Raw genomic sequence first — 27798 nt, 5'->3', positions numbered from 1 at the left:
CTTGGTGGCAAAATCTGGAATAGTTCACAATTTCCTGCCCTCCAATGAAAACTGCCATGTTTATTATCTGACCGATGGTAACTACCTTTTGATTTGAAGGGCCAGTAATTTTTCTGTGCTCTAACTCTTGCTCAAGGTGTAAATACAGCTTTAAGCAGTTAAGCAGCTCTCCCTGTATTTTCCCTGATCCACCAACAAGAAAAGGAAAGGGAATACAAAATGACCTGATTGTTCCCAGAACATGAAGCACCTTTACTCACAAAGCTGCTTTCCTGAGTGGGATAAGAGATCAAAGCCAAAGAACAACTTTTTACTCTCCCATTTCTCTTTTTCAACTAGAGATCCTTCTCCACAGAGCTTTACTAATGCTCTCAATGCAGAAGGGCACAAACTGTGCCTGGCACAGTACTTACGCAGAGTATAGCAGTCATCAAGAATGAGCACATGGCACACACCACTTTGTTCAACTGCTGGACAGTCAGCTGAGGAGACAGCCTTCACCTGACAATATTTAGTTCTTTGAAAACATAAAAACAAGTCTCAGGAAGCTGCCCTGAATGCTTACCTCTTCAACAGTTTCATCTTGTGGGGTCGCTGCACTATCATCAGAATCCTTCTGAGAGCCCGCATCGGCACTTTTGCGAACCTCTCTACTCTTCTTATGCTTGTGGGCTAGTTTTTTGACATGCCCATCTGCTTTTCCACTGCTAAGACGCCTCACGGGACTGGTAAGCCATTTTCTCAAAGTGTTGCCAGGGCGCTTGGGGCCTGGGGAGCTCTGTGCACCGATCATGTGGGGCTGAAGCGATGTTACTGAAGCAGGAGGACTGGCATCATTGCTGGAGACCGAAAGGGAGTCTGAAAAAAGAATGAGGGAAGCATTTTAAAGCTGAAACACTGGTGAGTGAGAAACAAGGCAAATGACATATGTAATAATGGATATCAGATTGGATTTATGGATGAATTGCCCAGATTATTTTGAAGTAACCTGGCCTTTGACGACACCACAACTATCTGTGTTCATGCTGCATAAGGACCATTTATATGCTTACAACAGTCAAGCTTTATTAAGTTGCTCCTGCCTCAATTATAATTCATTCCTACTGCTGCTGCTACTTATTTGATAGTATATATATACTATATATATATAGTATATATACTTTCCATATATATACTTTCCATATATATACTTTCCATATGTCATCTAACTTTATGGAAGGATATGCTTGTTTTATCTTTTAACGTATAATGCATTGAGCATGGACATGAAGAGTAAAAATAATTGCCTCAATGAGATAAGTAATTTATTTTTCAAATACCACATTTTATTACAAATGCTGCAGTTACTTTCATTATTTATTTATTTCCCCTACCCTTGGGAAAGAGGGAAGAAGAATCCAGAAAACAGCTAAGTGTCTGTCTTTTGCTTAAATCTTCTCGGAGTTTTGGCTGTTGTTTTGTTTGTTTTTTAAAAAGGCACAGAACATCTATGTCTAAAAGCCCATTTGCTCAAATCTCAGAATCAGCAGTATTTCTCAGCATGACAATGCCTGAAGTTCTGTAGTCAAACAAAGGATAAACTTTTCTCAAGCCATAGTTACATGTGCAGGAGGTCAATAGCACTTTCCCACCGAGGCTCCTGTCACTTGAACTGGACCGTATGCTTATGATAAACACCCACTGGTTAGCTATTGTGAGACTACATTTCTTTTTTCCCCATGCAGCACAATGCTTTTCCCCCCAGCAATTCTCTTTTCCTAAAAACATACTTTTTTTCAGGACACATTCTTGTAACACCACTCCTATGAATATTATCTACCACTAGGGTATTAACATGACTCTCCTAGGCTGTCAAATATGTTTTTTTTTCCCCTGCGTGTGCACTTTTGGAGATAGATAGTTTATATAAGGATGACATAAAAAATGTTTTGTTGAATGTTTCTACTGATGGGAATTAAATGCAATGCTTGCGTTCCTTCTTGAAGCTTGACACAGATGTTCAGGTCACCTCTTCTGGCAGCTTTTCCATAAGAGGCGTATTGCTGGTCTGACCTGAGGTAGTTTGAATTTTGTAGAATAATACGGTCACACTGATGTGGCAATACACTTCATTGTGAACACCCAAATGCCTTGGATCTACACACAAGTATGTGAGCCTGCTCTGTTTCCATAGAATATTAAGTGCAAATTATGGCTTTGAACCGAGATAGAAAAAGAGACATAAAATGCAACTATATTAAGTTAGGACTTGTTATTTTTCCTTCACTGTTTAAGCTGTTCCAAAAAGGGCATCCCTTCCTCGGAATCCAAAATTGTGATCTATCAGGCTGTTTGTCAAGATTTTTCTCTATTCTAATAAAACCCAAATGGCATGTGACCATTAAGATACATCAGCTCTGATGTTAAGAACTCCTGTAGCTTATACTGTATGAACACATACACAATAATTGCTATTAACCACCACTTTCATCATGTTTCCATAAAGCAGAAGATAAACAAACTTTATAAAGCCTACTTTCAGTGCAACAAGCTAGATGCTAACACTTTAAAGCAAGTGACCCAGAATCAGGATTCATCTACAGAATTGTCTTCTAGCCACAGCTGCAGCTGTGCCGCACATGGGTAAGGAGACTTCCTTTCATGCCATTAACATGGTTTCAAGGCTTTAAGTAATGGGTACTACCAAAAAGCAGATGCAGATACACTAGTCAGCTTTGTCTCTAAATCTTGGGATAGCAGTGCTACAGAATTACCACATTATTTTCTTGTTGAAGCAGGAAACATAAGGAAGAAATTAATTATCTATAACAATGGTTTTCAACTTGCAATCTGAGTATCCCTCAAGGTCCCTGGATTACTGCTTAAGGGTCCTCAGCACATACGTAGGAAAAGCAAGCCTACTAGCCATCAGCATCCACATCACGACAGATTTTTTACTTTATTTAAAAAAAAAAAAAAAAAAAAAGGTCTGCTTATTAAAAAAAATTCCAAGCAAAACTTCCAACCATCTGCAAGCTCTCCACAGGAATCCAAACAACCTCCTATTAAACCTCGGTAAGAAGTTAGTTTGACTTCTCTTTCACCAAACTCAACTTTACCTTTATTGTATCATGCATCTTTTAATTTTTATCAGATATCTTGTTTCAGAAATTATAGCAAACATCAGCTGATGGGGATATCAATAAATAACCTTCTGCCACTCTGCTAGTGGAACACAGAAGAGGAGAAAACAGTGCTGGTGTTCTTGTAAGTAAGTTTCTTAAAGCCCAAACTAAATGCTTTGTTTTCAAGACTCCCAAGCTTGAAGATGTTATAATCACTCAGCCAAGTTTTCCTTTCATTTGTATATATTTTTCATCCCAATAATGGTTCATACAAGTTCCTTCCATACAAATAAAACAGAGCACATTCACTTGTTTATTAAAAAAAAAAAAAAAAGGGGCAACTAAGCCTTCGCAGAAGTTCACAAAAATACAAAACAGTACATGGTATCTGTTGCATTTCTTTCCTTTACAATTACTCCTTTCTAAGCAAAAGGTGGTGTGGTGGTGCAGTAACTGATTGCGTAAGATTGACTTTTACATAAACATGCCTATCCTAAGCATGTAACATACCTGCAGTTAATAAACCCATTTTTCTTTTTATAAAACCTGTGCTCCACCTCCTCAAATTCTCACCCACCCTTTTGACAATCAACACTTATCAACTACCAAATTTCTTGTAAAAGCAAATAGTACAATGCAGAGCCCCTGAAGCTGTGGGAGACGACTATTTTTGTCTGACTGCACTTTTGCTGTACCACTCCTACTCTTAACCCCAGTCAGCCAAGAGTTTGTGGGCAGAAGGAGGGAAGAGAGCAGGAAGAAATATGTACACTCCACTCAAGTTCAGAGGATCTGAGACAAAACAATGTTAGCCAGACATGTTTTGCAGCACATACTTTAGCCATATCCTCCCACACAGTATTAGTTTTCATTTGGCATGCAGCATGTAACTGCTTCTCATCTTCTCTTCTGCATGATTTAATATAAAGTACTTATTGAAGTATTATTAGGGCTTCAGGGAATCATAAAAGTGGACAAAGTGTAAGTAGTACACCAAAATGATAGCACTGTTCCACTTTGCTCTTTAAAGCATGAAAGCACTGGGGGAGAAGAAGCTTAAAATGAATAAAAATACTGCATTGCCATAAATGCTTCAGCTTAAAGACAAAATTCTATTAAAAAAGGTGTTAAAAAAAAAAGAGAGATTTAACATCACCAGTGTTAACCTGAACAGAATACCAACCCACTAGGCTCTTCAGAGGTCAGACCCGACTTTTCACCCCTTCTTAAATTGGCAGAAAACATTCCTAGAGCCTCACAGGTCAATATTAATACTCACTACAAATATTCCACACCAGTGTTTTCTCAGTGAGACCCTTTACCATCCATTTTCCCATCCCATCCCAGCTGACAGAAGTCCAGATTCTCCAATTCTTACTCCCATCCGCTTCCTCAGGAGACCAGTTACAACACTAGAGCACAGTCATGAAAAAACCTAGGTGCTCAAGTTCATATATTTAAGTAGAGGCATTGCCAGATCTAAACATTAGGGAATATCAATATCCAATACAGGCATTTTCAAGAGCACAGAAAGTCCTTTCACCTTTACTGTGAGAACAGCCACACGGGTGTGTCTTATTTCTCCCTGCCCCATCACTATATACTATTTCTATCTATATAATTAGGGATATAGACTTGGTTTGATTGATTAGCATGCTTGGGAATGTTTACACTAAATTGGCTTTGTTTCCTTTACGACTACATAGCAAATTGTTTTTCTAGGGTTGCTCAAGAATATTTTATCACTAAAACATGCTAAGAGGAAAAAGGAGCATTCAAAATTAAACCAAGAACAACATGGACTTTTAAAACCAAAACAGATGGAATAAATTTGGGGTATGCTAACCCCAACTGTGTTTCAAGTACAGTAAACTTTCTAGTGAGTGTCAGATTCCCTTTTAGAAAAAGATAAATGCAACAGATGGCCATCTTGGAGAGAAAAAACCCAACACACATAACGATCACACACAGCAACACCAACCCAACAAGAAACCATCAAATTTAATAAAATCACTATTTGCTCAAGTAGAGACAGCTCTGTAATTCAATAAAGTATTTTAAAAAAACCTAATGGATGGGCTTTGTTTTATAGTTCATAGCGACAACAAGAAAAGAAGGCATTTAACTGCCATTTCTCTCGAAGTAAAAACCACATATGTTGCTCTGGTGGTGAGGTCAGCGAGTTCACTGAGAGTCCATAAATATATTTTTGAAGCTAAAGAAAAAGGGCAGGAAGTATGGGTTCTGACCCCCTCAAACTAGAAGATAAAGTTACCTCCAACGAACAGGCAAATTTTTGAAACTGGAAGGGAAATGGGAATTCTCATTCTAGTCCCAGCTTTCTTAACACTAGAAACATGCACATCTGTGATTAATAAACTGTTTTTTTCCCCTAAAAAATAAATCAGCCATGTTAAGCTAGTTGATGACTTGAAAGACTGCTTCATATTAAGTATTTCCATATTGCTGTTTTTAGAGTTTTAGTATTTACAAGGAGAGCAAGGGGCTACAAAAACCTGACTTCCTAACCTAGGGAATCAAACCGAGCCTGTTTGATGCCTGCTCTGCATTCTCTAATTCCAAAATGCTGCAAAACCAAAAATAAAAATGTTTCACCGTCTCTGGACTATGAAACAGGGATGGGGCAAGGAGTGAAAAGTGGACCAAAGCAAACCTAGTAACCCCAACTGGCATGTCAAACTGCCACTGCAGACCCGCCATCCACCATGGACTTCAAGGACCAGAGAGCCCACAAAACCCATCACACAGGGCAATTAACCAGCTGATCAGTAAGATTTGATGCAGGTACATTACAAATATTTGGGGATGAGAGCTGCTTGTTGGTTCAAACCACAGAGAGCATGATCTACACTGATGCACTTGCAGGTTTAATAGGTAAATTGAAAACAGCTGGAGTTCAGTCATCTCCCAAGCCTGTATCTACCTACAAACACACATGCCCAAATCTGAGCCAAGTCAACATACCATCAGAGGGAGCAAAAATAGTTACAAGCACCTAATGACAAAAGCCCGTAAAACCCCGCCTGCGTACACAGTCATCAGTTGTTATTAGATGAGATGGGGAAAGCTTGAAAAAAGAGTGTGAGGTTTATTTTATTCGTAGACACACACATGCACAGTTTCTGCCTGGGAACTGCTTTTGAAGTATAGAGGCTATCAATCTGCTACGTACAAGACCATTCAGATACTTTTGTACGTGTCAGGAATTTTATTTCTCTCCTGCTGGGTATCCTCTTTAGACTACCCTCACTGTGTGTTTTTTGTAAACCAATACTGGAATATACATCAAAAGGCATTAGATGTGTTTCAACTTTAACAAGCCATCATAAAAGCAGTTACCATTTAAAGACAATGCAGGTTGAGCTTTATCAGGCTTGCAAATGCCCTTTGGGAAGCATGAGTTTCACTTATGATATAGAGATAGTGCAATAATTTTCATGAAACTAGTTTCTTAAAAATAATTCACAAAATGCAGAAAGCTAGTACTCCATACATAAAAGAAAATCCTTCAATCACATTTGTGTTTGGAGTGGAACAAACACACTCGCTCTTCATCTCTGGTCAGCAAACCTTTCCTGCCTTTTATTTCAAGTTATGCACTATGCTGAAATATAATTTGTAATATTTTCAGTGTGTGAACACACAAAGAGTTCAACTACTTGTTGAACTTCCTCATTAGTGAGTTATCTGTATTAATTTTGACTGATACAGACACTAGTCCAGAGCACTTGGATTTAAACATATTCAATAATTGTCTTCCAAGTCATCAAAAGCTGATTGTGTTAATATCAGATAGACTGGAATTCTAAGCTTGAGGCTGCTCTTCAGCTTCTCTTAATAAGATAATAAGCTGCCCCACAAGCATGTCTGCAATTAAAAAAAAAAACCCTCCCCCCAAGACAGACACTGTCAGCTTAGTAGCTTCCAAAGGTCTTTCTGAAATTGAGAAAAGTCATCCAACAGACATATTTGCAACAGCACTAGAGAAAGGAATGAAGAAAATCTCTGATTAAGGGCAAAAAGAATATACTGTTCATTTGAGTTAGAAAATTAGTGGCATATGCCTGAAGGGTTTAATACACTTATGTTATTACTATTTTATCTTTTTTTTTTTTTTTTAAATATCCTCTCCTGCCTTCCTACCCTGTAAATGTAAAATCAAGGTTTTACATTTAAACTTCTAAATAATTTGACATGCATTATAGCTTGCACACAGAGAGAGCTGTAAACACATCAACTGCTATCTAGGAGCTAAACACCAACAAAATTTAGATGGAAAAAAATCCTCCTCTTACAACGGCTGGACAGTTTTGCATCCACACTTGTTTTTCCCTTTTTTTTTTAAGCAGGAAGAAGGCATGATATTGTGCCAGAGAAAACTTTCCCAGGTTAACAGAAGTAGTTCTGTTTGTGCTACCTGGAATTCAGGCCACAGGGATACAAAACCCCAAACCTAAATCTTGTATATTACTACAAGCGCAAGGCAGCAGTACAGAAGGGGAGAGTGGACTTTGTGGGGCATTTCATTCTTTGCAATAAGCTGATATTCTCTACTATTTCTGGAGAGGAATATATTTTGTGTCACAAGTAGGAAGTATTAAAAGTTACTCACGCTGCTGAAGTTTAGTTTCACAGTTTGTGAAAACCACAAGCTTTTAATAGATTAAATCTCAGCTTCCCTCTACGCAGCTTATATTTTAACAGGCCGTGTCTTGATCTCAACGCCACTCTTTTGACTGCCAGTTTGCTCAGATTTAAAGACAGCTACATCCACGTGCCTGGCAGGACATGCCAAGGACAGATTTGTATCATTTAGCACTGTTTCTCAGTCAAGTTCTCACTGTCAGTGCACCAAGCCAACCTCTCTTATCTCTCTACAGATCAAAGCAAGTGCCCTGATCATTTTAATATGATTATCTCCCCCTGGAAGGGGGGGTGTATTTCTACTAACCACTAATTGCACAGGGGCTTGCATGCTTTTACATAAGAGCTAATGAACAGAAGCCCATGTTCTAATTTTCAGGCAAAGTTTTCTCCTTTTCATGCACAATCTCCAGTGAGTTTCTCTGGGCCAACCGCGGCCATCAGTTAGTTAATTATCTCCTGCACTTCACCTGTGCCTCCTGACATATGACATTGTTTTACATCATCATGAAGGAGCACATAACATTATTTGCTCTGCAGAGCTACAAAAGGCAAGATTTTCACTGACAGATTTAAATTACATACAGTTAACTCCCTCACAGGGGCTGACACATGCCATGTAATTATGAATATTAAGGTGACACCTTTCTTTCATTAAATAGTTGTGAAAGTTCTTCAGCACAAACAGAGAAAGAAAATAAAGCGAAATACTGCTTTTCTAAATTAGAAAGCAAGTTTTCCCACAGCACCAATGTAATCTCCCTGTTTCCCTTTAAATACAGTAGCTTTTAAGATCAATTTCTCATTGAGATGTTTCACAAAGTCTCAACTACATCACCCATTTTCAAATTGTGGGTGTTTTGGAACTTTACTATAGTCACGTATATCTTTAAAAGTCTTATTTATATGCTATTTTTGCCAGATGCCTAGTATCAGCAATATCCAAGTACTTTAGGATGACCAAAGTAGAAGATCAGATGAAAGCGTGGCCCATCCACTCCTCCCTCCAGAAGAACGAATGCAATAGGAGCGGTGAATGCGAGGAACAACCGTGTTCCAGGCCCAGGGCCATTGCCTCCACGTTAGGTTGAGTTGTAGAAGAGCTGCACATAACCCCTTGCTTCTAGCCTGCTCCCCACTACTGCTGCTGCTCGTTAATTTAAGATCTCGGCACAAGAAGCCAGCTGAGGGCACAAGACGGCTCCTGAAGCAGTGGGAGCTGGCAGCATTAGCTTCCTTCCAACTGCTCCAAGTTACAGCACTCCCCGCCTTTGACAAAAACAAGCAGCTAGCTGGTGGAGAGAAGCAAGGTCTGAGCCAAAGAAGGAAAAGAGTGAAGGCAGAAGCTTTGGGCCTGGGCCTCGTAGGCAGTGCTGGCACTTAAGACACTAGACAGAGAGTTTTGCTGACTGTTGACAAGCTATTTGTCTCGTGCATGCTGTGTGCAACCTACTTTTGAAGAGCCGTGCTGCGTGATGTTAGCTGCAAAGATGCGGCTCTGCTCTTGGTGGAGAGCTGTATGTCACATACTACAAATGGGAACCACTATTGACACAAGATTTGTGATAAGCAGTTTCAGATTTAAATTGGGGCAACTGCACAATCCATTTTCGCTTATCTGTTACTGAGCTGTAGGGTTTTATCATCTGCTACTTTAAGTTTTGCTGCAAAATAATTTTTCCCTAGGAAATGGATAAAAATAAACGCCAGTCCTAGAAATACAGCTCTGAAGCAGCGCAGCAGTGTATCTGATATGCTGTGTGCATCAGTCCAGAAGAGGAAGATATGAACAGATATGAAACAAAAACATCCTTATCAATATAGATAAGAGAACAGCCAACCAAAGGGAAAAAAAGATGCATTCAGCAAGTCCTCAGCTCTCCTGAAAGCAGAGAAAGACGTGGGGGAAGGGAAGGAGAGAAGGGAGTCTGCAGAAACTGCATTAGGAAGAATCACGATCGCAGACGTTATTTAAAACAACACTTTTCATGCTTCCCTGTGCAAAAGCTCAGCAACGCAGAGCATCCCAATGGAAGGATTTTATCCCATGCAGATTTTAAAACATCCTCCACTACTCCAACAAAAAGACTGCATATTAACTAGGTTACTGCAAGCAACTTGGAGCAAGTCTGATCTCAAAAGGAAATAGGGGGGACACAGTTCTACCGGTACACCTTTGAAATTCAGAATATACACACGGATAGGGAGGAAATCAGCTTCCACCACCCTTATGTAAGTAATAAAAACAAGCTTCACAATTATGAAGACAAAAACCAATCATACATAAAATCAGCTTAAAATGCTGAGCCAACATTATTTTTTTTTTCCTTTCGTCCAGAAGTTTGAAAAAATTTGAGCAAGTATAACCTCTGCCATGTATTTACAAAGGAGTGGCCTCTATGAGAAGATGAAGTAGATGTATTTTATTCTCGCTCTTTTCCAAACGCCTTAAAAATTTCCAACACATGAGAAAACCTCCAAAAATGCTCTAGTAAAACTGAGAGAATATATGACGAGTCAATAAACATACCTTGAAACACAAAGGGTAGATACTACTAATAATTGATAAGCATATCTTCAAGGGTATTAGTAAAGTTCATAAATATAAAGAGCACACAGTGCTAGTATTGAGTTACAAGAACAAATGTTACAAAAGAAATAATGACTTTATCAAATTTTATTTGTTTAAAACGCCCAAGTTATTAGGCTACTAGTACTAAAAAAAATACTTGTTTCCTCTTCTCTTCACCTACTGCAGTTACACGTTAACCTAAATACATACTAATCCAACAGCAATTCTAACAGTCTTTTTTTCTTTTCCCCCATCCTCTTGATTCAAAGCAGAAGAGTTCATTAGAACAACTAGCGATTGTTTGGAGCCACAGCTTTAGCAACAGCTGTACAAACACATCAATCTCAAGTTAGGAACTCGGGCCCTAAGCTTAATAATAACATACTCATATCGTTTAGTTTTGGGGCTATACAATAACTTTGGCCATTTTCTCTTTCCAAATGTTATACTGCTGTAGTCCTCAAAAAATAAATTGAGAAAGTAATTAAAGGAATTGAGAGGGAAGATGGCACGGCTAAAACAGTGACAAAAACTGGTCTTCCAAAATTCCTATATAAAAAAGATGTTTCCTTCTCATCCAACTAATTGATATTAGTGATAGTGATAGAAACTAATTGTACTAACATTGCTTTGCATCGTAAAACGTTGAGCTTTTAAGTGCACACACTACCTGGAATATTAATGAGCAGAGTCAGGCCCTCGCAGCCATGCCACTGTTATCAGTCTCCACACTGCATAACGAGATGACTGTAGGTGATGACAGACAACTTCCTCCGAGTTCAGTCCCACCTCAGTAACTACATTATCAAGAGCAGTCTTAGATGACAGTGATTGGAAACCGAACTGGTTTTAAATTTTTTGTCTTCAGATGAAAATGTAACCTGAGCAATGCAACGAGAGCACACATGATTTTAATAAAGGTCAGTCACACTGGAAATGTAATTCTTTTTTTTAAACAGACTCACAGTCAAGGTTGACTAGCAGATAGCTATTGAAAGTCATAATGGCAAACTTCTGCACAGATGCCTTTTCAGCGTGAAGTATTTTAAGGGACTAGGAAAGGGAAAGATTCTCCTCCACAACTTTGTCAATCAATAAAGACTGAGTTAAAAGGGGAAAGATAACTCCTTGATATAGATGTATTTTAAAACAAGCAAACTATAAATTAATGGAAGATGTGACATTTTATCTCAATGTGCAATTAAAATACACTGAATACTAAAAACTGAATCCACCATTGCCATGTTCGTTAACCTGATTACAGTCTCTTCAGGAATAACATACGCACTGCTGAATTTTCTTTGGCACGATCAAGCCCACATCACACACAAAAAAGCTACATTTTGCCATGCAACTTTTCTGTTGTTTTTATTTCCTTCAGTTATTCCCAATAAAGGCTCAGGAGGAAGGTGATGTTGTGAACTGCCATCTAAATCTCAATTCCTTGAATCATTTCCTCAGCTCCCATCCATCTAATATTACCTAAGTGGCCACAGGAAAATGATGTGACAGGATCATGGCAGAGCTGTCCAAAACCGGTTTGGAATTAGGAATCAAAAGGAAACAAAAAGGGAAAGAAAAAGAGCAAACACACTTCTGAAAGGCAATAAACAAGAATTCTTATTACTTGCTTTAATCACACATGAAGCGGGGGGAGGGAGGAAATCGGTATCAGTAATAACTTCTACACAACAATACTGTTACAGTAAACCATCTTTTTTAAGTTATAGACTCAACTGTAAGCCTAAACTTAGGGGAGAAATAAGTCATGTGGAGGAAACAAGGTAAGGAATTTAATTAGCTCCTAATTCCTATTTCTATTGAAAAAACATTTCTTCTTTTCATCAAGTCCCCAGCACTTCATACCATGCATCTAGACAGTGGATCTCTATGAAGTTGTTGTCTTAGAGCAAACTACCCCATGTAGTTGGATATGTTGGGTTGGTTTTTTTAACCACTCATTCAAGAAGATTGACTGGAGGTGTCCAATAGGTTAGGGGTTAGGGTATGCACGGAAACAAACAAACAAACAAACAAGTGGTTTAATAAACACACTGTACTATTCTCTACCAGGAAAACCAATCCTTACAGGGAAAGGATTGTTACATTACTGACGTCGTCTTTTCAAAGCAGGATGGAATATACTGACACCACCTAAATTCTGTTCTTCTCATTACCTCCACTAAAGGAGGGAGAGAGTCAGCGCAAGCCTTGATGAGCATATTCAATGGATTGTTACAGCTGCTTGTAGCCATGTTCAAAGGCAGATTATGAACACACTGTTCATTACTAGTCTCGCAATGAGTACCTAGAGGAAACTTCCATTATGTAAGGTGATAGCTCATTCTTATGCTGCTGCCTCACTGAAGTAATTTGTTTAAAATAGAGCTATAACATAGCAGGAGGCAAATTAAATTGAAATATGAGCTGAGGCAGTTCTGCTTTGCTCAGTTTAAGCCCATCCATTCAATACAGATTTTTGACCATGATACAAAACCGTATGCATCATATGTTTAGTTACAGGTATGCTCTGAGAGGTGTGACAAGAAGGTAAAAAGGCAGCCAGATTTTTCCTGGTATGTAATCAAACTTCGCCCTTCTTTTCAAAGTTTTATCAATAATCCTTCTGGTCTCTCTCTCTATAGGAAGGCTTCTCGGAATTGACTACTCATTTTCCCATCATCTTTTTTGAAGTTAAATCTAGTAGTTCTTCACTACTTAACATTTTGAATATGCTTCACTAGTGATATATAGGAATGCAGTCATCTTAGCAAAATCCAAAAAGGCTTATATAAAAGTGCTTTTTTCTTATTACAGAAATGGAGTTACAAGTCCTTATTACATGAAGTTTGCATTATAAACCTAAGTACATTTCCTTCAGAAGAGCATACATTTTCCTTTTACATCTTTCAAAAGCCTTTAAAACTAGGAGCTGAGGAGCTGGTTTGAGAAGGAGCTGGAGGTAACAGACCCATTTTAAATGACTCCATTTTCATGCAGTACTTATACAAGGTCAGGGTGGAAAGCACTGCAGTGGAGGGAGCAGACTTCCAAGGATTGGAGGCAGAAGGCTGCCTGGGGCTAACTCCATACACACATCTGATCTGCACTGCTGCTCAGTCTTGGCTTATTTCACAAAGCGGGTAACCCGCCTGACAGCTACATGAATGAAAATATGGCATTTTCAAGTGACTGAAAGAGATATATCCGAATTACAGGAGACAAAAATTAGGAGTAGTTCAGATGAAACTATGGATAACTGTGGATCTTATCAGCTCAGAGCAAAAAACCTGAGCCTCAAATCTTCAGGTTCACGAGTAGGGATGGCAGTTATGAAAGGACATCATTATCTCTCTTGCATAAGCTCCTACACCTGAAAACTTTTTTTTGGGGGGTGGGTGGGAGGGAGGGGTATAGCGTTTTCTACCGGATCAACTCCCTGGTCTGGCTGCTTGCATGATTGCTAGCGTTGAGGCAACAGAAGCAGCTGGATCACATGTGCATGCACAGGGTAAATAAGCTGGCAGTACCTGACACGCAGTTCAGTTTTTACTAACCAAGAAACGGCACCTTCAGCTAACTCTCTTGCAAGTCGTGCAGCCTAAGGATTTGAAAAAGCCATGTTGCAAGAACAGTGAGGAAGAACACAGAGGTCAGGAAATACCTTTGCATATGTAACTATATAGCTGATACGTGAGCTCAGTTTCCCGAGGATTTTTGCTGCATGCTCTTCGTGGAGTGGAAAAGCACACACAGCACATACTTAACAGCTTCCATCTGTATTCTAAAATAATAGACTTTCAAAGTGTAGAGGTGGATGTATGCCAAGAATTACACCAACCCATTAGTAATACTGGACTCTCCCACTGCATCCTCTGAGTTCGGTCCTCAGAGACCTCTTATCCTCTCTTGGACACCATTTGCTAACAATTACTCTATAGTAAAAGCATCCTGGTTTATGGATGAATTATTTCTGAGGCTTGATATACCATAAAATGTTATGAAAGAGGAAAAAGAAAGCTAGTTTGATTCATATACATTCTTTTAAGCAATCTATTGCACATATAATAAATGTGTTTCTTCAAAGCCAAATGAGAACTCTCTCTACTCCTACAACGACCTTTCCTCCTCCAAAAACCAGCCCCCAGATGGTTAATAACTTCAGGATAAATTTTGGTTTTGTAGATTTATTCCCTGGATTTCATCCATGACATTTGCCTCTCAAATTTCCCAAGTGAAATATAGACTCACATGATCCACTTTGGGACTGAAACACATACATCCTATTGTTTCTTCTAACTCATAAGGTAACTGAAAAAAGATGTTATTATTTCCAATATTCAGTTCCAGACAAACTACTCAACACTCTCTTCAGCCAGATAACCATAAACAAATTTGATATTTATCCACACTTGTCTCAAATGCAGAGCATTTTTAAGTTACAGGAATGGGTGGAATTACCACGAGAATTGGTTTCCTCCTACCATCACTGCTCTTTCTCCAGCTGATGTCAGATAAAGGCAAAAATACAATACTTACTTATTAATTTCAGTAGTTTCTTGCCAATTCATTACTCAAAGCCCTATTCTCTTTCTCCCTAAATCTGAATGCGTTTTTCTTCCTTCAGACTTTGTAAGTGGGGAAAAAACTCAGATCATTTAATTAAGCAGGAGTACATAATTATTAATTGCACATGTACTCTAACATTTTAATGAAGAATAAACCAAACTTTTTAATTCCTTAAAAATTCTTTAAGCAAAGTCAAAGCCTCAGTTAAAGTCTTCTATGAATAAAATCATGCACTAGAGTACATTCTGAATATTCACCTAAATCCCAAATTGCCAGTTTTAAGTTTGCAGTGGCCAGAAATACTACAGATACAATTTTCACTCTTTCCAGTTCAACAGATGGCATAGCTACAGTTATACCGGGGCATGCAAGTAAGCTCTGTTCCCCTATTATGAAAGGCTATTGAGCCTCCTTACAACATGGTCTGTACACATGGACATCTGTTTTTAAGAAACAGAAAGAGAACAATGAAGAATGTTTGTGAAATCATGTGTGCTTGCCAAACAAGACTTCGTACATGTCTATGATCTTAATTTATGGTAATAACAGAAAGCATCTCGCTGATTGGGATTGACTACACCCGGCACTATATAAAACATGTTTTCTAAAAATTCTTTGGAAGTAAAAACCAGATAGATCCGAGCCTGACTAACCACTGCAGCAACAAGAGTTAAAAAATAAAGCAAATGAGCTCCAGCGAAGACAAGAGAATGCAAAGCAACAGAAAGGGGAAAAGACTATTGCTGTGCCATTAACAGACCTCCAGCTGACTAGGTAGTCACAGCTCTGGGTGAGCACTTGCTGTAAGCATTCTTCCTATCAATTATTGTTTGTAATTGACTCCTTTCACCTCCACATCCCTCCAGCATACTCTGTACTTGTTTACTTCTAAAAACTGGAATAATTGTTGTTTTAGGAAGTGACTGCGCAGCACTGGGGGCTACAAAGCAGCTTTCTGAGAACAGAGCTCTATTGCTGGGATCAGAGATAATAGCCTGCTAACATTAACCCCCTCTGGCTGGTACTCTGATGCCCCATTATCTTTTGAGGAAATACTGAGAGTTACTACCACCCCACTGACATGTGACACTATCTTCAGATGTCCCCTATAAGATTACTTTCCATTACATCCTTGATTTCATGTTTGCAACCCTTCTACCATCCTCCCTCTCCTCTCAGTCCATCTGTAACAGCAGACTGGATAATAACAAATGAAATAGGATTATAACTTGCCTTTTGCTGCTTATTTTAAGTACACGGACACAGCATACAGCAATAGGTATGTAAGACTTGAACCTAGCTGCAAACAACTTGCATCTGAAAAGGAAGCATCCCGACAGCTGCATCAGCTCCAGACTCTGAAGGTTAGCACTGTTTTGTCCTGCAGACATTTCAGACTCTTACATAGGAGAATCGAACTTGTTCTGCAGGAACAGTCCAAATGCCAAGAACAAATATTGTTTCCTGTTAAAATTACAAGGGAGGAGGAGGACAAGATCCAACAACAACTGAGTTTAATGTGAACATCCCAACCCTAACCTTTGTGCTTCTCCAGTCGAGACTGAAACAGCATAACTTTCCTCCATATTACATTTCAGAATCAATAATGTGTCCAAATAAATTTCACACAGACCAATTTATTTCCCAGCCACCCTTTCTTTTCAGGCTCTATTCCCAAAAACATTACTTCTCAACAATAATTTAACAGAAGTGATAGATATTAAGCAGTCTATGACTTTTTGATTTAGCAGCAACATTCTAAGAAAATTTCTGCTAAGCTCTTAAAACAAATTACTACCTTTAGTAACATTTCACAGAGCAGAGTTACCATTTCTCATTTCCACAGTTCAACAACAACAAAAAAATAAAGTAGCACATGCATTTTACATGCTTTTTCTGAAGGAGCTTACTGTACAGCATCCCAGTAGTTTACAGAGCAGAGTCATTCCATAACTGCTCCCTTTCCCATACAGGTCCTTTCTGTTATACTCTGCATCTTTTGACTGGGGTCAGAGGGAGGGGAGAGTAGAGGCAGAGAGAGAAGGAGAAAAGAAAGCATCCTACTAAACTCCTATGATTTGAAAACATTCCCCAACCAACCAACCTTCTTCCTCCCAGCCCATTATCTCTGTTGCACATATTTGTACCTAAATCCAGGATCCAGTATTTACAGCCACTCGGCTGCCCGTTGCCACAGCAGGTAGGATTTACTGAGTGAAGCGATCCCAGAGTGTCAATCTGTTTAATCCTGTTTGGCATGGTGAGGAGTCAGCTGTTCCGATACCCACAGCTTACAAATAACCTACTCGCCCGCACCCCAGGGATGTGTTACAGCTTCTCCTGGAGATGTTCACCCAGATAACATTACAAGCAATGCCATCGGATTGAGGAAGTCCCTGTTATCTTCTCAGTCTGGTTTAGTCCCTTGCCCTGCTGTCAGAGCAGCTCCCCGCTTCTAGGGATGCTCTCCTCTGACTCACTGAGCACAGTTCCAGTCTTTAAATTCACATGTGGGAATAGCCAGATGCAGCAGATTACACTCTACCGTAACTACCCTAATTGAGGCTCAAGTTGATCTTAAAAAAATACAGCAAACCAGCTATTTTCCCTCTCAGCCTTCAGAAAAGATAGTCTAGTACCTCTACAAAGCTTTATAGTAACTGGCACGCACAAAACCAACCTTTAACACCTCTTTTGATTTTACAGTGCATAGTTAGTTTTTAATGCTTTAGCTAAAGCCATAAATACAAAAAAGACGGACATTTTCTAGTCAGCTAAACCATGCAGCACATGCCCTGTAACTTCCATTTTCCTTGACAAAACCTGTACCAAACAACAGATTCTGCCCTTAACTTCATCTTCTCTTGAGCGTTGTTTATGAAAAATAAAAAAAATCCAAACACTAGAAAATCCTCACCTTTTGATAAATTCATTTAAGATCTTGCCCTGGTTTAAAATGCATTTCAGATCTATTCACCTCTAAGCTCATATTCTGCAAGATAAATTTCTAGTTCATCATGCTGTCTTCCTGTTCAGTAAACTGAAGCTTGTGTGTATTTTATTTTATCTATACATTCTTCACCTAGCATGCCACACAAGCATTTGTCCATAAATATTCATTTATGTTTAGGGTTTTTTTTTTTTTAGCTAAGCACTTTACAAACCTAGAAAAGATGTTTGGTTTCTTCCCCTGAACGCCTCATCATCTAATTTTAAAGGACATACAAAAAGCTACAATCACTAGATAGATAAACAGCTACGAAGCCAAAGCAAGGATTAAATTTCTGTAAAAACAGAAATTAAATGCTTTCATCATATTGTAATGAAGAGAGAGCCCTAAAATGAGACTGAACAAACAGTACTGTAAAATATACAAGCATGTAGTGGGAAAGAAGAAGAAAAAGCAGCGAGGGGGTTGCCAATGATAATAGCACAAACAAATGCGTGTAATGCAAGGATAAATAGGAATTTTCTATGGAGCTGATAGCATATAGGGTCCCAGAGTCAAAGAAGGCTTACCATTAGCACTTAACACAAATTGGGTACACACATGTTATCCTGTTTGCACTATTAAAGAGCTGTGCTCACCCTCCACCTGAGACTAAAGTTTTGCTTTCTTCACATTTCTAAGGAAAGCCACCCTAAACTCTGAATTAGTTTCTTCTTCATAGCCTCCTGCACTGAAACCATTAATTCTGATTCCTTAGCGTTTTTCTTCTGACCCAAGACAACTTTCAAATGACGCTGAATTCTTAAGGGGGGGCAGGGGGGAAGCAGCAGAAGAAAAAACCCTTTCTTCAGGATAAGTGATTTTTATAGTTTGCCACCTACGGTGAGACTTCCACTAAGGCTAGTTTATTCTTCATGGAATTGTAGAACATCTGAAAATGATTCTGGTTTCTAGTTGAGTAAGAAAAATAATAAATGAAACAATCCCTTTCCTCTACTCCCTAACAGTTCCCATGCACATCGAGCATACTAAAGAATATCCAGCCATTCTTGTTGTAGTTAAACTCTCACATCTTTAACATTTAGAAAAAGTTAGTGAAGTTACCAATATAGCTTTGAAATAGCGTTTTCCATATGTAAGAAAGCTTCTGACTAAAACACAGCAAAATTTTACACAAAACTGGTTTTGGGTTGGTTTTGTTTTGCTTTTTAACTGCATGTAGACTGACCTTATAACACCAGTAATATGTGCAGGAAGACATTTTAAATGCTCTGGGAACCACATCATTTGCAGCTTGCTATTGCAAAACGTTCTTCCGTTCCTACTCAAACACAATTATTTTTAGATTTTGCTTTGGCCCCTTCTCTTCTCAGAAGACAAATCTGACAAGTAAATCAAGGTGGTGGGGGAGAGAGAACGACCACGTGAACCACTACATAAAGCATATTTCACAGGTTACATGGTTAAGATAAAGGATCACGGGTACGCAGCCGTCTTTGATGTAGACAATTGTTGTAAAAAGCAATTGCTCCACAGCAACATTGGAGTGGAGAGAGCAGACTCCACATGAACATGCTGCATAGTGACTGTGGGTATTAGGTAATAATTTGATTGAAAAACATCTCAATGCATATACTGAAACAACAGCTGCAACTTCCTTATGGTCCAAGACAGAAAGCTCAGACTCGTAACTTCTCCTACTGAAGTATAAGCAAAAGGGAGATGACTTACACATCTCAAAAACAGTATCTCTTAATTTAACATTCAGGGACCATTGTTTAGTACCACTATCATCTTAGATTAGACTTAAACACCCGAAGATGTATCACAAGTCTCTATTTCCATCTGAGACAGTGACCTGTATCAATATATGTAATTTTAAGCCCAAACAAGCAGCCTATTAATGCCTTTCTACGGTTTACTTCAGGCTCTACCACAAAGCTCTCTTTGTCCTTTAGCTCCATCAGGTTTTCTGTATTCCAGAGCCTTATCCTGCATTAGCTCTCCCTGTCTGCTAGACAGCTCTTCCTGCAGCTCCTCGCATCAGCAATTTTTTGTAGGAACTCATCCTCGGTAATCACGAACCAGTCAGGTAATCTTAGTTCAGCAGGCAAGAATACATTTATGTGGAGAACACCTTTAGGCAAAACCGAGGCTGGGCAGAGAGCACAAGCTCAGCACAGAAGAGGTTGGACTGCACGGCATGTCGCACAGCCCCCACCCTCATCCTCTGCTTAAATATTTGTAGACCCTAGCCCAATGGGACAACAAACTTTGCTCAAACTAGCAAAGAAAAAAGCTCATCTACTGACCCATGCCATTTGACAGCATTTAAAATAGTGGGGTTTTTTAAAAGGAAAAGTTAACTGTTTCTTTTTTCACCTTACCTGCATAAAGCAGAAATGAGTTTTCTTGACTATACATTTTATATAATTTCCTTTAAAAAAGTAGACAGTTATCTGTGTCATTTCTGAAAGCAAAGTACTGATAAAAGGCCCTTCAGACGCCTAGCAATTTAAGACATTTCTCAGTTACTTAAACTTGTGACAAAATAAGTGTCCAGGTGAAAATTTTGTCAATGGTTATTCCATGAAGATTTTAAAATTCCAGGCAAAAGAGCCCTCACTTTTAAGACCGCATTCTGTAAGAAAGACTATATCCCAGTGAGTAAACAAAGAAACTAAAAAACCCCAATTAAAAGAGCCCTGTACATCCTCAGGAGATAAGGTAGCACATACTTTGTATGATATATGTAAATGAAGCATCACACAACCTTATCTATTACTACAGTGAAGGAATGGGATCAACTTTCTGCAATTAATCTTGGGGCTCACTGATGGACAATGTCAGACGGCCAAAACCATTTTAAGGTATTAACATTTTGCCAGCTCACCCCACCACAGAAGTAACAGCTCATCAGTCTCTGCCATTGACAGACAAGAAATTAGCTTGCTACAGCTTCAGCTTCTCACAAGTACCAGCCCCTACCCTGCAGCATCTGTAACCACCGTTTGCCACTGTATTAACCTCCCTATGGAAGTGCTACCTCATCTGTGGGTACTATTAGCCTTGCACGTAAGAATGGAAACGTTCATCCCTTCTTTCGTTTAAGATCACAACTGGCGTTAAACTGACTGCATTTCTCATACTCTAAGATATTTGCATGGTAATAAAAATAACAACTTAACTTATATTAAAACAAGGATAAACAGCATTCCAACCTAATCTTTGTAAGGCCCCATTACATTTTGCACCATCTTGGGGAAAAACAAGCAGAACAAGAAATGGAAGCTAATAAAATGCAGACGTTTCATTTTTAAACACCTATTTGTGTTGCTTTAGAGCCTAAAAAAGAAGCCAAAGAGCCAACCTTTTTTTTTCTTAACATCTACCTTCTGTGAGAAAAAAGTTTCAACGATTATAGTATTAAAAACCCAGCTTCAAAATTCAGTGCTGTTCTCAAGCAAATCTAAATCTGTCTTCTCTGGAATCTTCCCCCTTGTATTCCAGACATTCCATTTACAAAAGCAATTCATATATTTTGAAATCTGTACTACAAAGTTATTTAAAAAATTCTTGTTCATCTCCAAAGTGGAGAAGCGTATATGAGATAGTTGAAATTAATAGAAGAGTGAATTCTTTATTCAGTTCTGCCAGCATCCAAATGTCACTACTTTAAAACCATTTTTGAAGTGATCTATGAGACAAGTGCTTTCATCATTTAGAAGTGCACAGTTCTTACAAATTTGAGTCATGTTTCTGCATGTGGGAGAGAAAAGATTCAGACTTCTCCAAAACTACGCAGGACCAAAGACCATCCAGACCTAGGAGCCAAAGTTAGACATAAATCCATAACTATTAAAATTCTTGAACTAAATTAACATTGCACAAACCAATAGGAATTTTATTTACAATATGCATTTCCCATTTAAAAAAAAGAAAAAAAAAATCAGGCAGACTTTGCATACAAATCCTGTCTTTGGCAAGTTAGACTCTCTGCCTCACACCAGAATACTCTAACACAACCAAGAAATTGTAGAACAGCAAAAAGGCATCAATAAGTAAATCTGAGGTTCAATCTTCAAAGGTGAGCTCCCACACTATGATTAAAATTCTGAAAGGAGCCTCACTTTGCCTTTTCCTCAGTGTACAAAGTGTCCACAGTTTTAACTGCTTGGAGCACAGCTGTGCCACTAGGATCTGGTTTCTTCAGCTCCACGCACAAAGATCATCCTGTTCCCAAAAAATAGCCTCGCTGCTCCTCAGTCTCACAGATAACACTGCCGGTCTGCAAGGAGCGGAATCATTACAACAGTGGCTCTTTGGACTTATATTCAGCACGTTGTTTCCTGTTCTTTACTACCAGTGCTGCCAGCTGCCAGAGACACTTTAAATTGAATCAGTCAGAAATTGTGTTTTGCAATGAATTGTGTGAACATCCTTAATTTGAGATTTCCAAGAACTCCTTTCAAAATACTGGGGTGTTTCAATCAAAAAAACCCAACCAACAACCACCTCTAACAAAACATGCAGGCTATCTAATTAGCTGGCAAACCTGGGAAAAGCATTTTCTGATTGAGGGTAAAGAGAAATTTTCAGCTGGATGATTAATAACCCTCCCTTCTACATCTTGGGTAAAGCATTTGATATCAAGACACTGAAGTACTCAGGCTTTAATTAAAAATATTGGGAAATGAAGCATTTATCCAACTATTCAGTCACCAAGGCCAGGATCTAAAGAAGTCCTTCCTGTCTCCAGCTTTGCAGAACATGCCCTAGCTGTTGCTCATGCCTACAGTAAGAAAGAATATCAAAAAGCATACGACATCGTAAACTCTCTCCCATCTTAATAATTTGGCTATTATTTTCTTGAGCTTTTAATTCTGTTCTGTGCTCTAGCCAAGGAATTGGAGCCTGTATACCACTCCCAAGAATGAAGAGGCCTTTCAAAGAAATGATGAGATGTTCAGTGTCCCTGGTCTTCTGTTTATCTGGAAAAGCTTTGGGAAAATTCTGACTCCTCAACACAGTCACCACTGCAGCATGCCAAATCAGCTTGAAGGATCCCAGCCACTGTCAGCAAAACCACAACAAACCAGCTTCAGATAATACAAACAAAATCTTTTGGATGAGAGTAAGGAATGTTGCTCCACATACATTCACTACTTAGCGAGGGGTGGGAGGGGAGAAGAAATATGCCATGCCTCGCCTCTATATTGGAGAAAACACAAAAAGTGTTCCAAGCGATGAATACTCGCTGTCCTAATGAGACATATTGAAGAGCTATGCATTGGTGACATTAATTTTATTATCCAAGTTACCCTTCATCATCCTTTTTTTTCTTCATTTGAATTTTCTGAGCTAGTCTCCTCAACCATATTTAAAACACCCTTTCTCTTCCCTTCCCACTCCAAGGAAAAAAGGAATCAGCCTGTTGGCATGAAAAAAAATCTGGTCAAAACAAGGTTTAATTTTCCAAACCAGTTGTAACCGCACCTACAGGAGCTGGGATTCTTTTTAACATAAATCTCTTAGCTAATTATCTTAACTGGAAATGCATGCAGTCAAAGACAAAAGGAAAGGGTAAGAATATATTCATCAGAAGTGTTCAGAATATTATGTTCTCGATTTAAAATTAATTTCTTTTAAGTCACTTAAAAGGAAAATGAACAGTTCTAGTAACCAAACTAGGTCATTGAAAATAAAATAAATGGACACGTACTCCCTTGTAAGAAATACTGATGCTGAAGTTCCATACATTCGGATCCGGAGGAATTGCTTCTGCAAGCTGTGTGGGCTACCTGCTGGTTGGCATTACTGACCAAAACACTTTTCTTATTCCCCTTCTGCTAAGATCAAATTGTACAAATGCATTTTGGTTAGTTAGAAAGGGTTTTCATCATGACCTCTCCTCCTTTTGTCTCTGCTTAGTACCGCCTAGCAGAAGTCATGCCCATGTAGTGGACCAGGTTAAGTCGCACAGCACGGCTAGGTATGGCAGGTGGAGCCCAGCCATGACCCAACACCCTGCTGCTTCTGGAAGCAGGAAATGCACATGGGTAGTGAAAGCACCTGTCTGGATTTCAAACATTAGCATTTAACACAGAAACCTTACATACTTTCACAGCTTCCTTTATTATATTAAAAGACACTTCAGCAAAATGAAGCAACCTCCACAATTCCTCTGCACTACATCTAACAGGAGAGCAAAATCAGAAATGGGCATTTTCTCTCTCTCCCTCAGCCTGGATTTCACATGTTGCGTTTTTGTAAATTATAAACATATATTTGTTACTAAATAGATTTAAGTATATTTGGAGGCTAGCTTTGCCATAGGCAGGAGAGAAAGAAAGGAGCAAAAAATCCACGAGACAGGGGTTTATTATTCTACATTGCCTATCAGATGTTAAAACACAGAAATATTAAAAAACGTGTACTGCCAAAAAACTCTGCAAAGGTGTTTCTGCATTGTTATTAACATTTTTTATATCTACTCTGAATTTTAGACGTAGAATAATTCAGTCCTGAAAAAGATAAGACACTTCTGTTTGGGTTACACAGTACATGTTTTACTTCCATTTAAAAGAAAGTTAGCTCTGAACCAAAAACCGAACACGGTCGCACAGTTCACAAAATTGAAAAAGGTACACTTTCTACAAATTACATCATCACCACTTACTAGAATTGTGAAAATGCAGTTATGGAATAGCCAATCTAATTCTATGCTTTAGATAGATCAGAAAGCAACTACACTCACTTAAGACAATGATGCTCCTTTAGGACAGCAATTAAAATTTAGGTGCAAGAAAATTTTTTTAATTGCCACAAAATTTTTGCACATTCTCTTTTCCCAGTTAGTTCCTCCTGAACGAAGCATGCCGTCACGGTAGAAGTTTTAGATTGGTAATAAAGTTAACTTCCTGAAGCACACAAGAAGACCTAAACAGACTCTATATCCTAATACGCATGCCTCTTGCTGACAAAAATATGAGGTTAGTATTCCTAAGAACTTAAATTTTTCCAAAAGGTAATACTGTCTTTCAAAACCTCACAATCTGACAAAACAGTGCTATCTCCTTCTGCAATTTAGAATGGTATTTTGCTTTATAAAAATAATAAAATGCTTCTACGTGAAAGATGAGACTGTCAAAATAGATAAAATACTTATTCTTAAATGAAAATCACTACAGAAATGTAAATGCTCGTCATCACGCCTACAACTTCAGTAATAGAGTAAGGCCTTATTATTCCACAAACAAGGAGATTGCAAAATACTACTACTACTAATTTACTCCAGTTCTGAGGATTGCAATCTCAGCATAGTCTTATGAAGATGATGTGTGTGAGCACTGGATCCCATAGCCTGGGCTTTCACTCAAGCAAGCAACCAGGATACAAAGAGAACACAGCACGTACCTCCAAGGTACGATCTGCTTTAAGCACCTTTTCTTTAGATGTTACTCTGGGGCTATAACCAGAGCTCTGAGTCAGTGGTTTCCAAACTGATTCTGGTACGACTGCATTTAGTCCTGCCACATCTTTAGGATGAAAGGATAAACACACCTAAGCCTATTCTACTAAATCAACCAGCAATTAGAGTGCATGTATTTTGTTACCTCTGAGACAATGAGAAAAGTTAGCACAAAACACAGTAGGATGGACCAACAACCAAGTCCGGCCACGATAAATAAACTCCTTAAAAAGATTAGCTACTGACATAAAAATTTTAATATTTGTGGTTAACAATTTGGTGGTTTTCACCAATCAAGCTTTTCTGTTTAATATTGCCTAAAGCAATCCACTCACTCAACCAGTCTTCAGTCTTTTGCTTTTTTGTTTTTTAAAAAAAACCTTCCACTTGATATACTTTTTTGCTAGTGAAGCCTGCTTTCTTTCTCATTCTCTTTCAGGATCTTTTTCATCACTACAAATTCCTAAGTATCCTCTTCTCATATTAATAAGGAGAAGAGCAACAGCTTGAACTTAGACCTTGACGACCCCATTTATTTCCAGACCCCTTAAGCTTTTCTGTAGAAAGCAACAGATGACCATTCAGCTTTACTAGTTCCTCTTTGCAGGTGGCTTCCCTAGCAGCTTTCCTTCCGTCAAGCATATTTGCAGGTTCTTACATGCAACTAGATTTCCCTAGACTCTGTGTTTAAGGAATCTCCATATCAGTAATACTTTAAAGCTTACATTAACAAATGAACATATACCTAATATGGCTATGATCACACCCAGCATGGTGCAACAAGAATAACTAGTGCTCATGAGCAGTCTTGTAGCTGGGACTATTTCTGTTGCATTGTAAATGATTAACATACAGTGGGTTGGACACAGCTGGTTTATGACCACAGGGAAAATGACTACAGGATTCTGGTCATCAAGGACAACTTGATAACAAGCTTACCTAAGATAACCTTTACAGATAAATACTCCTCCCAATACCACGTTTAAGAATATAAGCCACAGCAGCAAAAATGCCAGAAAACTAGAGAGCTGGAAAAAGAACAGAAGACCTTATGGACACTGTCAATATTACGCAGTTCTGTGACAGAAGGAAAATGCATCAGGTAAAATTACCCAGATGGTCCTTGGAAATGAACAGCAACCCCAGCTGCAGAAAAATATACACCAGTAGCTCCTTGTCATCTGTCATGAACAAGGCAGTTAGCACACAGCTGTGACAACTCCACGTCTCTAGGAGCGCTCTCCTGTCCAAATAGGTGTCCCTAGCCCCACTCTCCCTGTCCCTCACCACCCTGCCAAGCTACTTACTCATTGAAATGGAGAGAAATTCTTTGGGTTGCTCTCAGGTGCTCTTCAGAGCACCAGCTCTAAAGATTTACTTAATCCAAAGCAAAATATGGGTAACAAAGACACCCTCAAGAAGTAATTCTCAACACTGAAGCAACTTTTTCCACAGTTTGTTGCACCTGAAGAGGGACAGTTAAGGAAAATAAACACCACTCCAGGATGTTTTTCTTCAATTGCAACATACGAACAACATTTGCAGGATATGATTTTAGTTTGCACTCTGTTCTGCCTCAAAACCTTGGTTAGAAAAAGAACCTGCTGTCAGAGAAAGGCTAATTGCAAGCAAAATAACAACTCTCTTGGGAAATCTAAAGCCATCAGAATTGCTGGTTTATATCCACCTTCTACCTCCCGACCATCAGCTGTGCAAATACATCTGTTCTGAAGCAGGCACTTTTTACACACTGATTTCCTTTCCATCTATGATATATCAAGAGAAATATATTTGGCAGCTGTCTGGGACCAAAAGTACATTCAAGCCAGTATTATAAAATTTCTTCTTTTTCTCAGCTGTAATGCTGAGCTCCCAAGCAGGGCAAAAAGCTTTCCTTACCTGTGTACAAAAATTCCAGAGACAAATTAACCACATACTTATGCCCAAAAATAGAGTCAGCATGGGAAATAAAGATATATCTGACAGGTCTTCCTGGGCTGGGTTACGATAAAAGAATAGTGCAGGAGTTAAAGGCAGGTTTATGCAGAAATCAATCCTATGATGTTTCAGAGCAAATAGAAACTCAATTTAGAGAGAGCTCTTCTAGAAATTCAAATTGTGAGATTCATTGAATCTCCTTATCTAGTTTAGGACTGCACAATGCCAAGGAAGCAATTCATACGGACTCTACTGTTTATTCAAGGCTGAATTAGAATTTGGCTATTAACTCTGACCATCTGATATAGTTTGGCTATAAAGCTCAGTGCAAAGATTATGATCTAATGGACCACAGTCAATTGCTGACATTTTATTTAAGTTTACTCATGCTCAAACCACGTTTTTAACTGCAAACTCAACTAAAACCACAAGGTGGGAAAGTCAGGATAGAGAATTCTTGTTTTACTTTATACTGCAGCTATTTTATTTACCTGGACTAAAGCATGAGAACATGTTTGAAAAACCACAC

The 27798-nt window shown here is 38.7% G+C and overlaps 1 protein-coding gene across 4 annotated transcripts in view; it reads right to left on the bottom strand.

Moving 5' to 3' along the window:
• The window catches only part of TRIO (trio Rho guanine nucleotide exchange factor), a 260532-nt gene that overhangs the window by 36905 nt on the left and 195829 nt on the right, over positions 1–27798 (bottom strand). For all 4 annotated transcript variants that reach the window (XM_076330348.1, XM_076330349.1, XM_076330350.1 and 1 more), the window contains one exon: positions 566–858. In XM_076330348.1, coding sequence (XP_076186463.1) covers positions 566–858 — 293 coding nt within the window. The remainder of the gene's footprint in view (positions 1–565; positions 859–27798) is intronic.

This window comes from Aptenodytes patagonicus, chromosome 2 (genome assembly GCF_965638725.1).
Source record: "Aptenodytes patagonicus chromosome 2, bAptPat1.pri.cur, whole genome shotgun sequence".
Lineage (NCBI taxonomy): Eukaryota > Metazoa > Chordata > Aves > Sphenisciformes > Spheniscidae > Aptenodytes > Aptenodytes patagonicus.
This window is presented reverse-complemented; position numbering and strand designations above follow the sequence as displayed.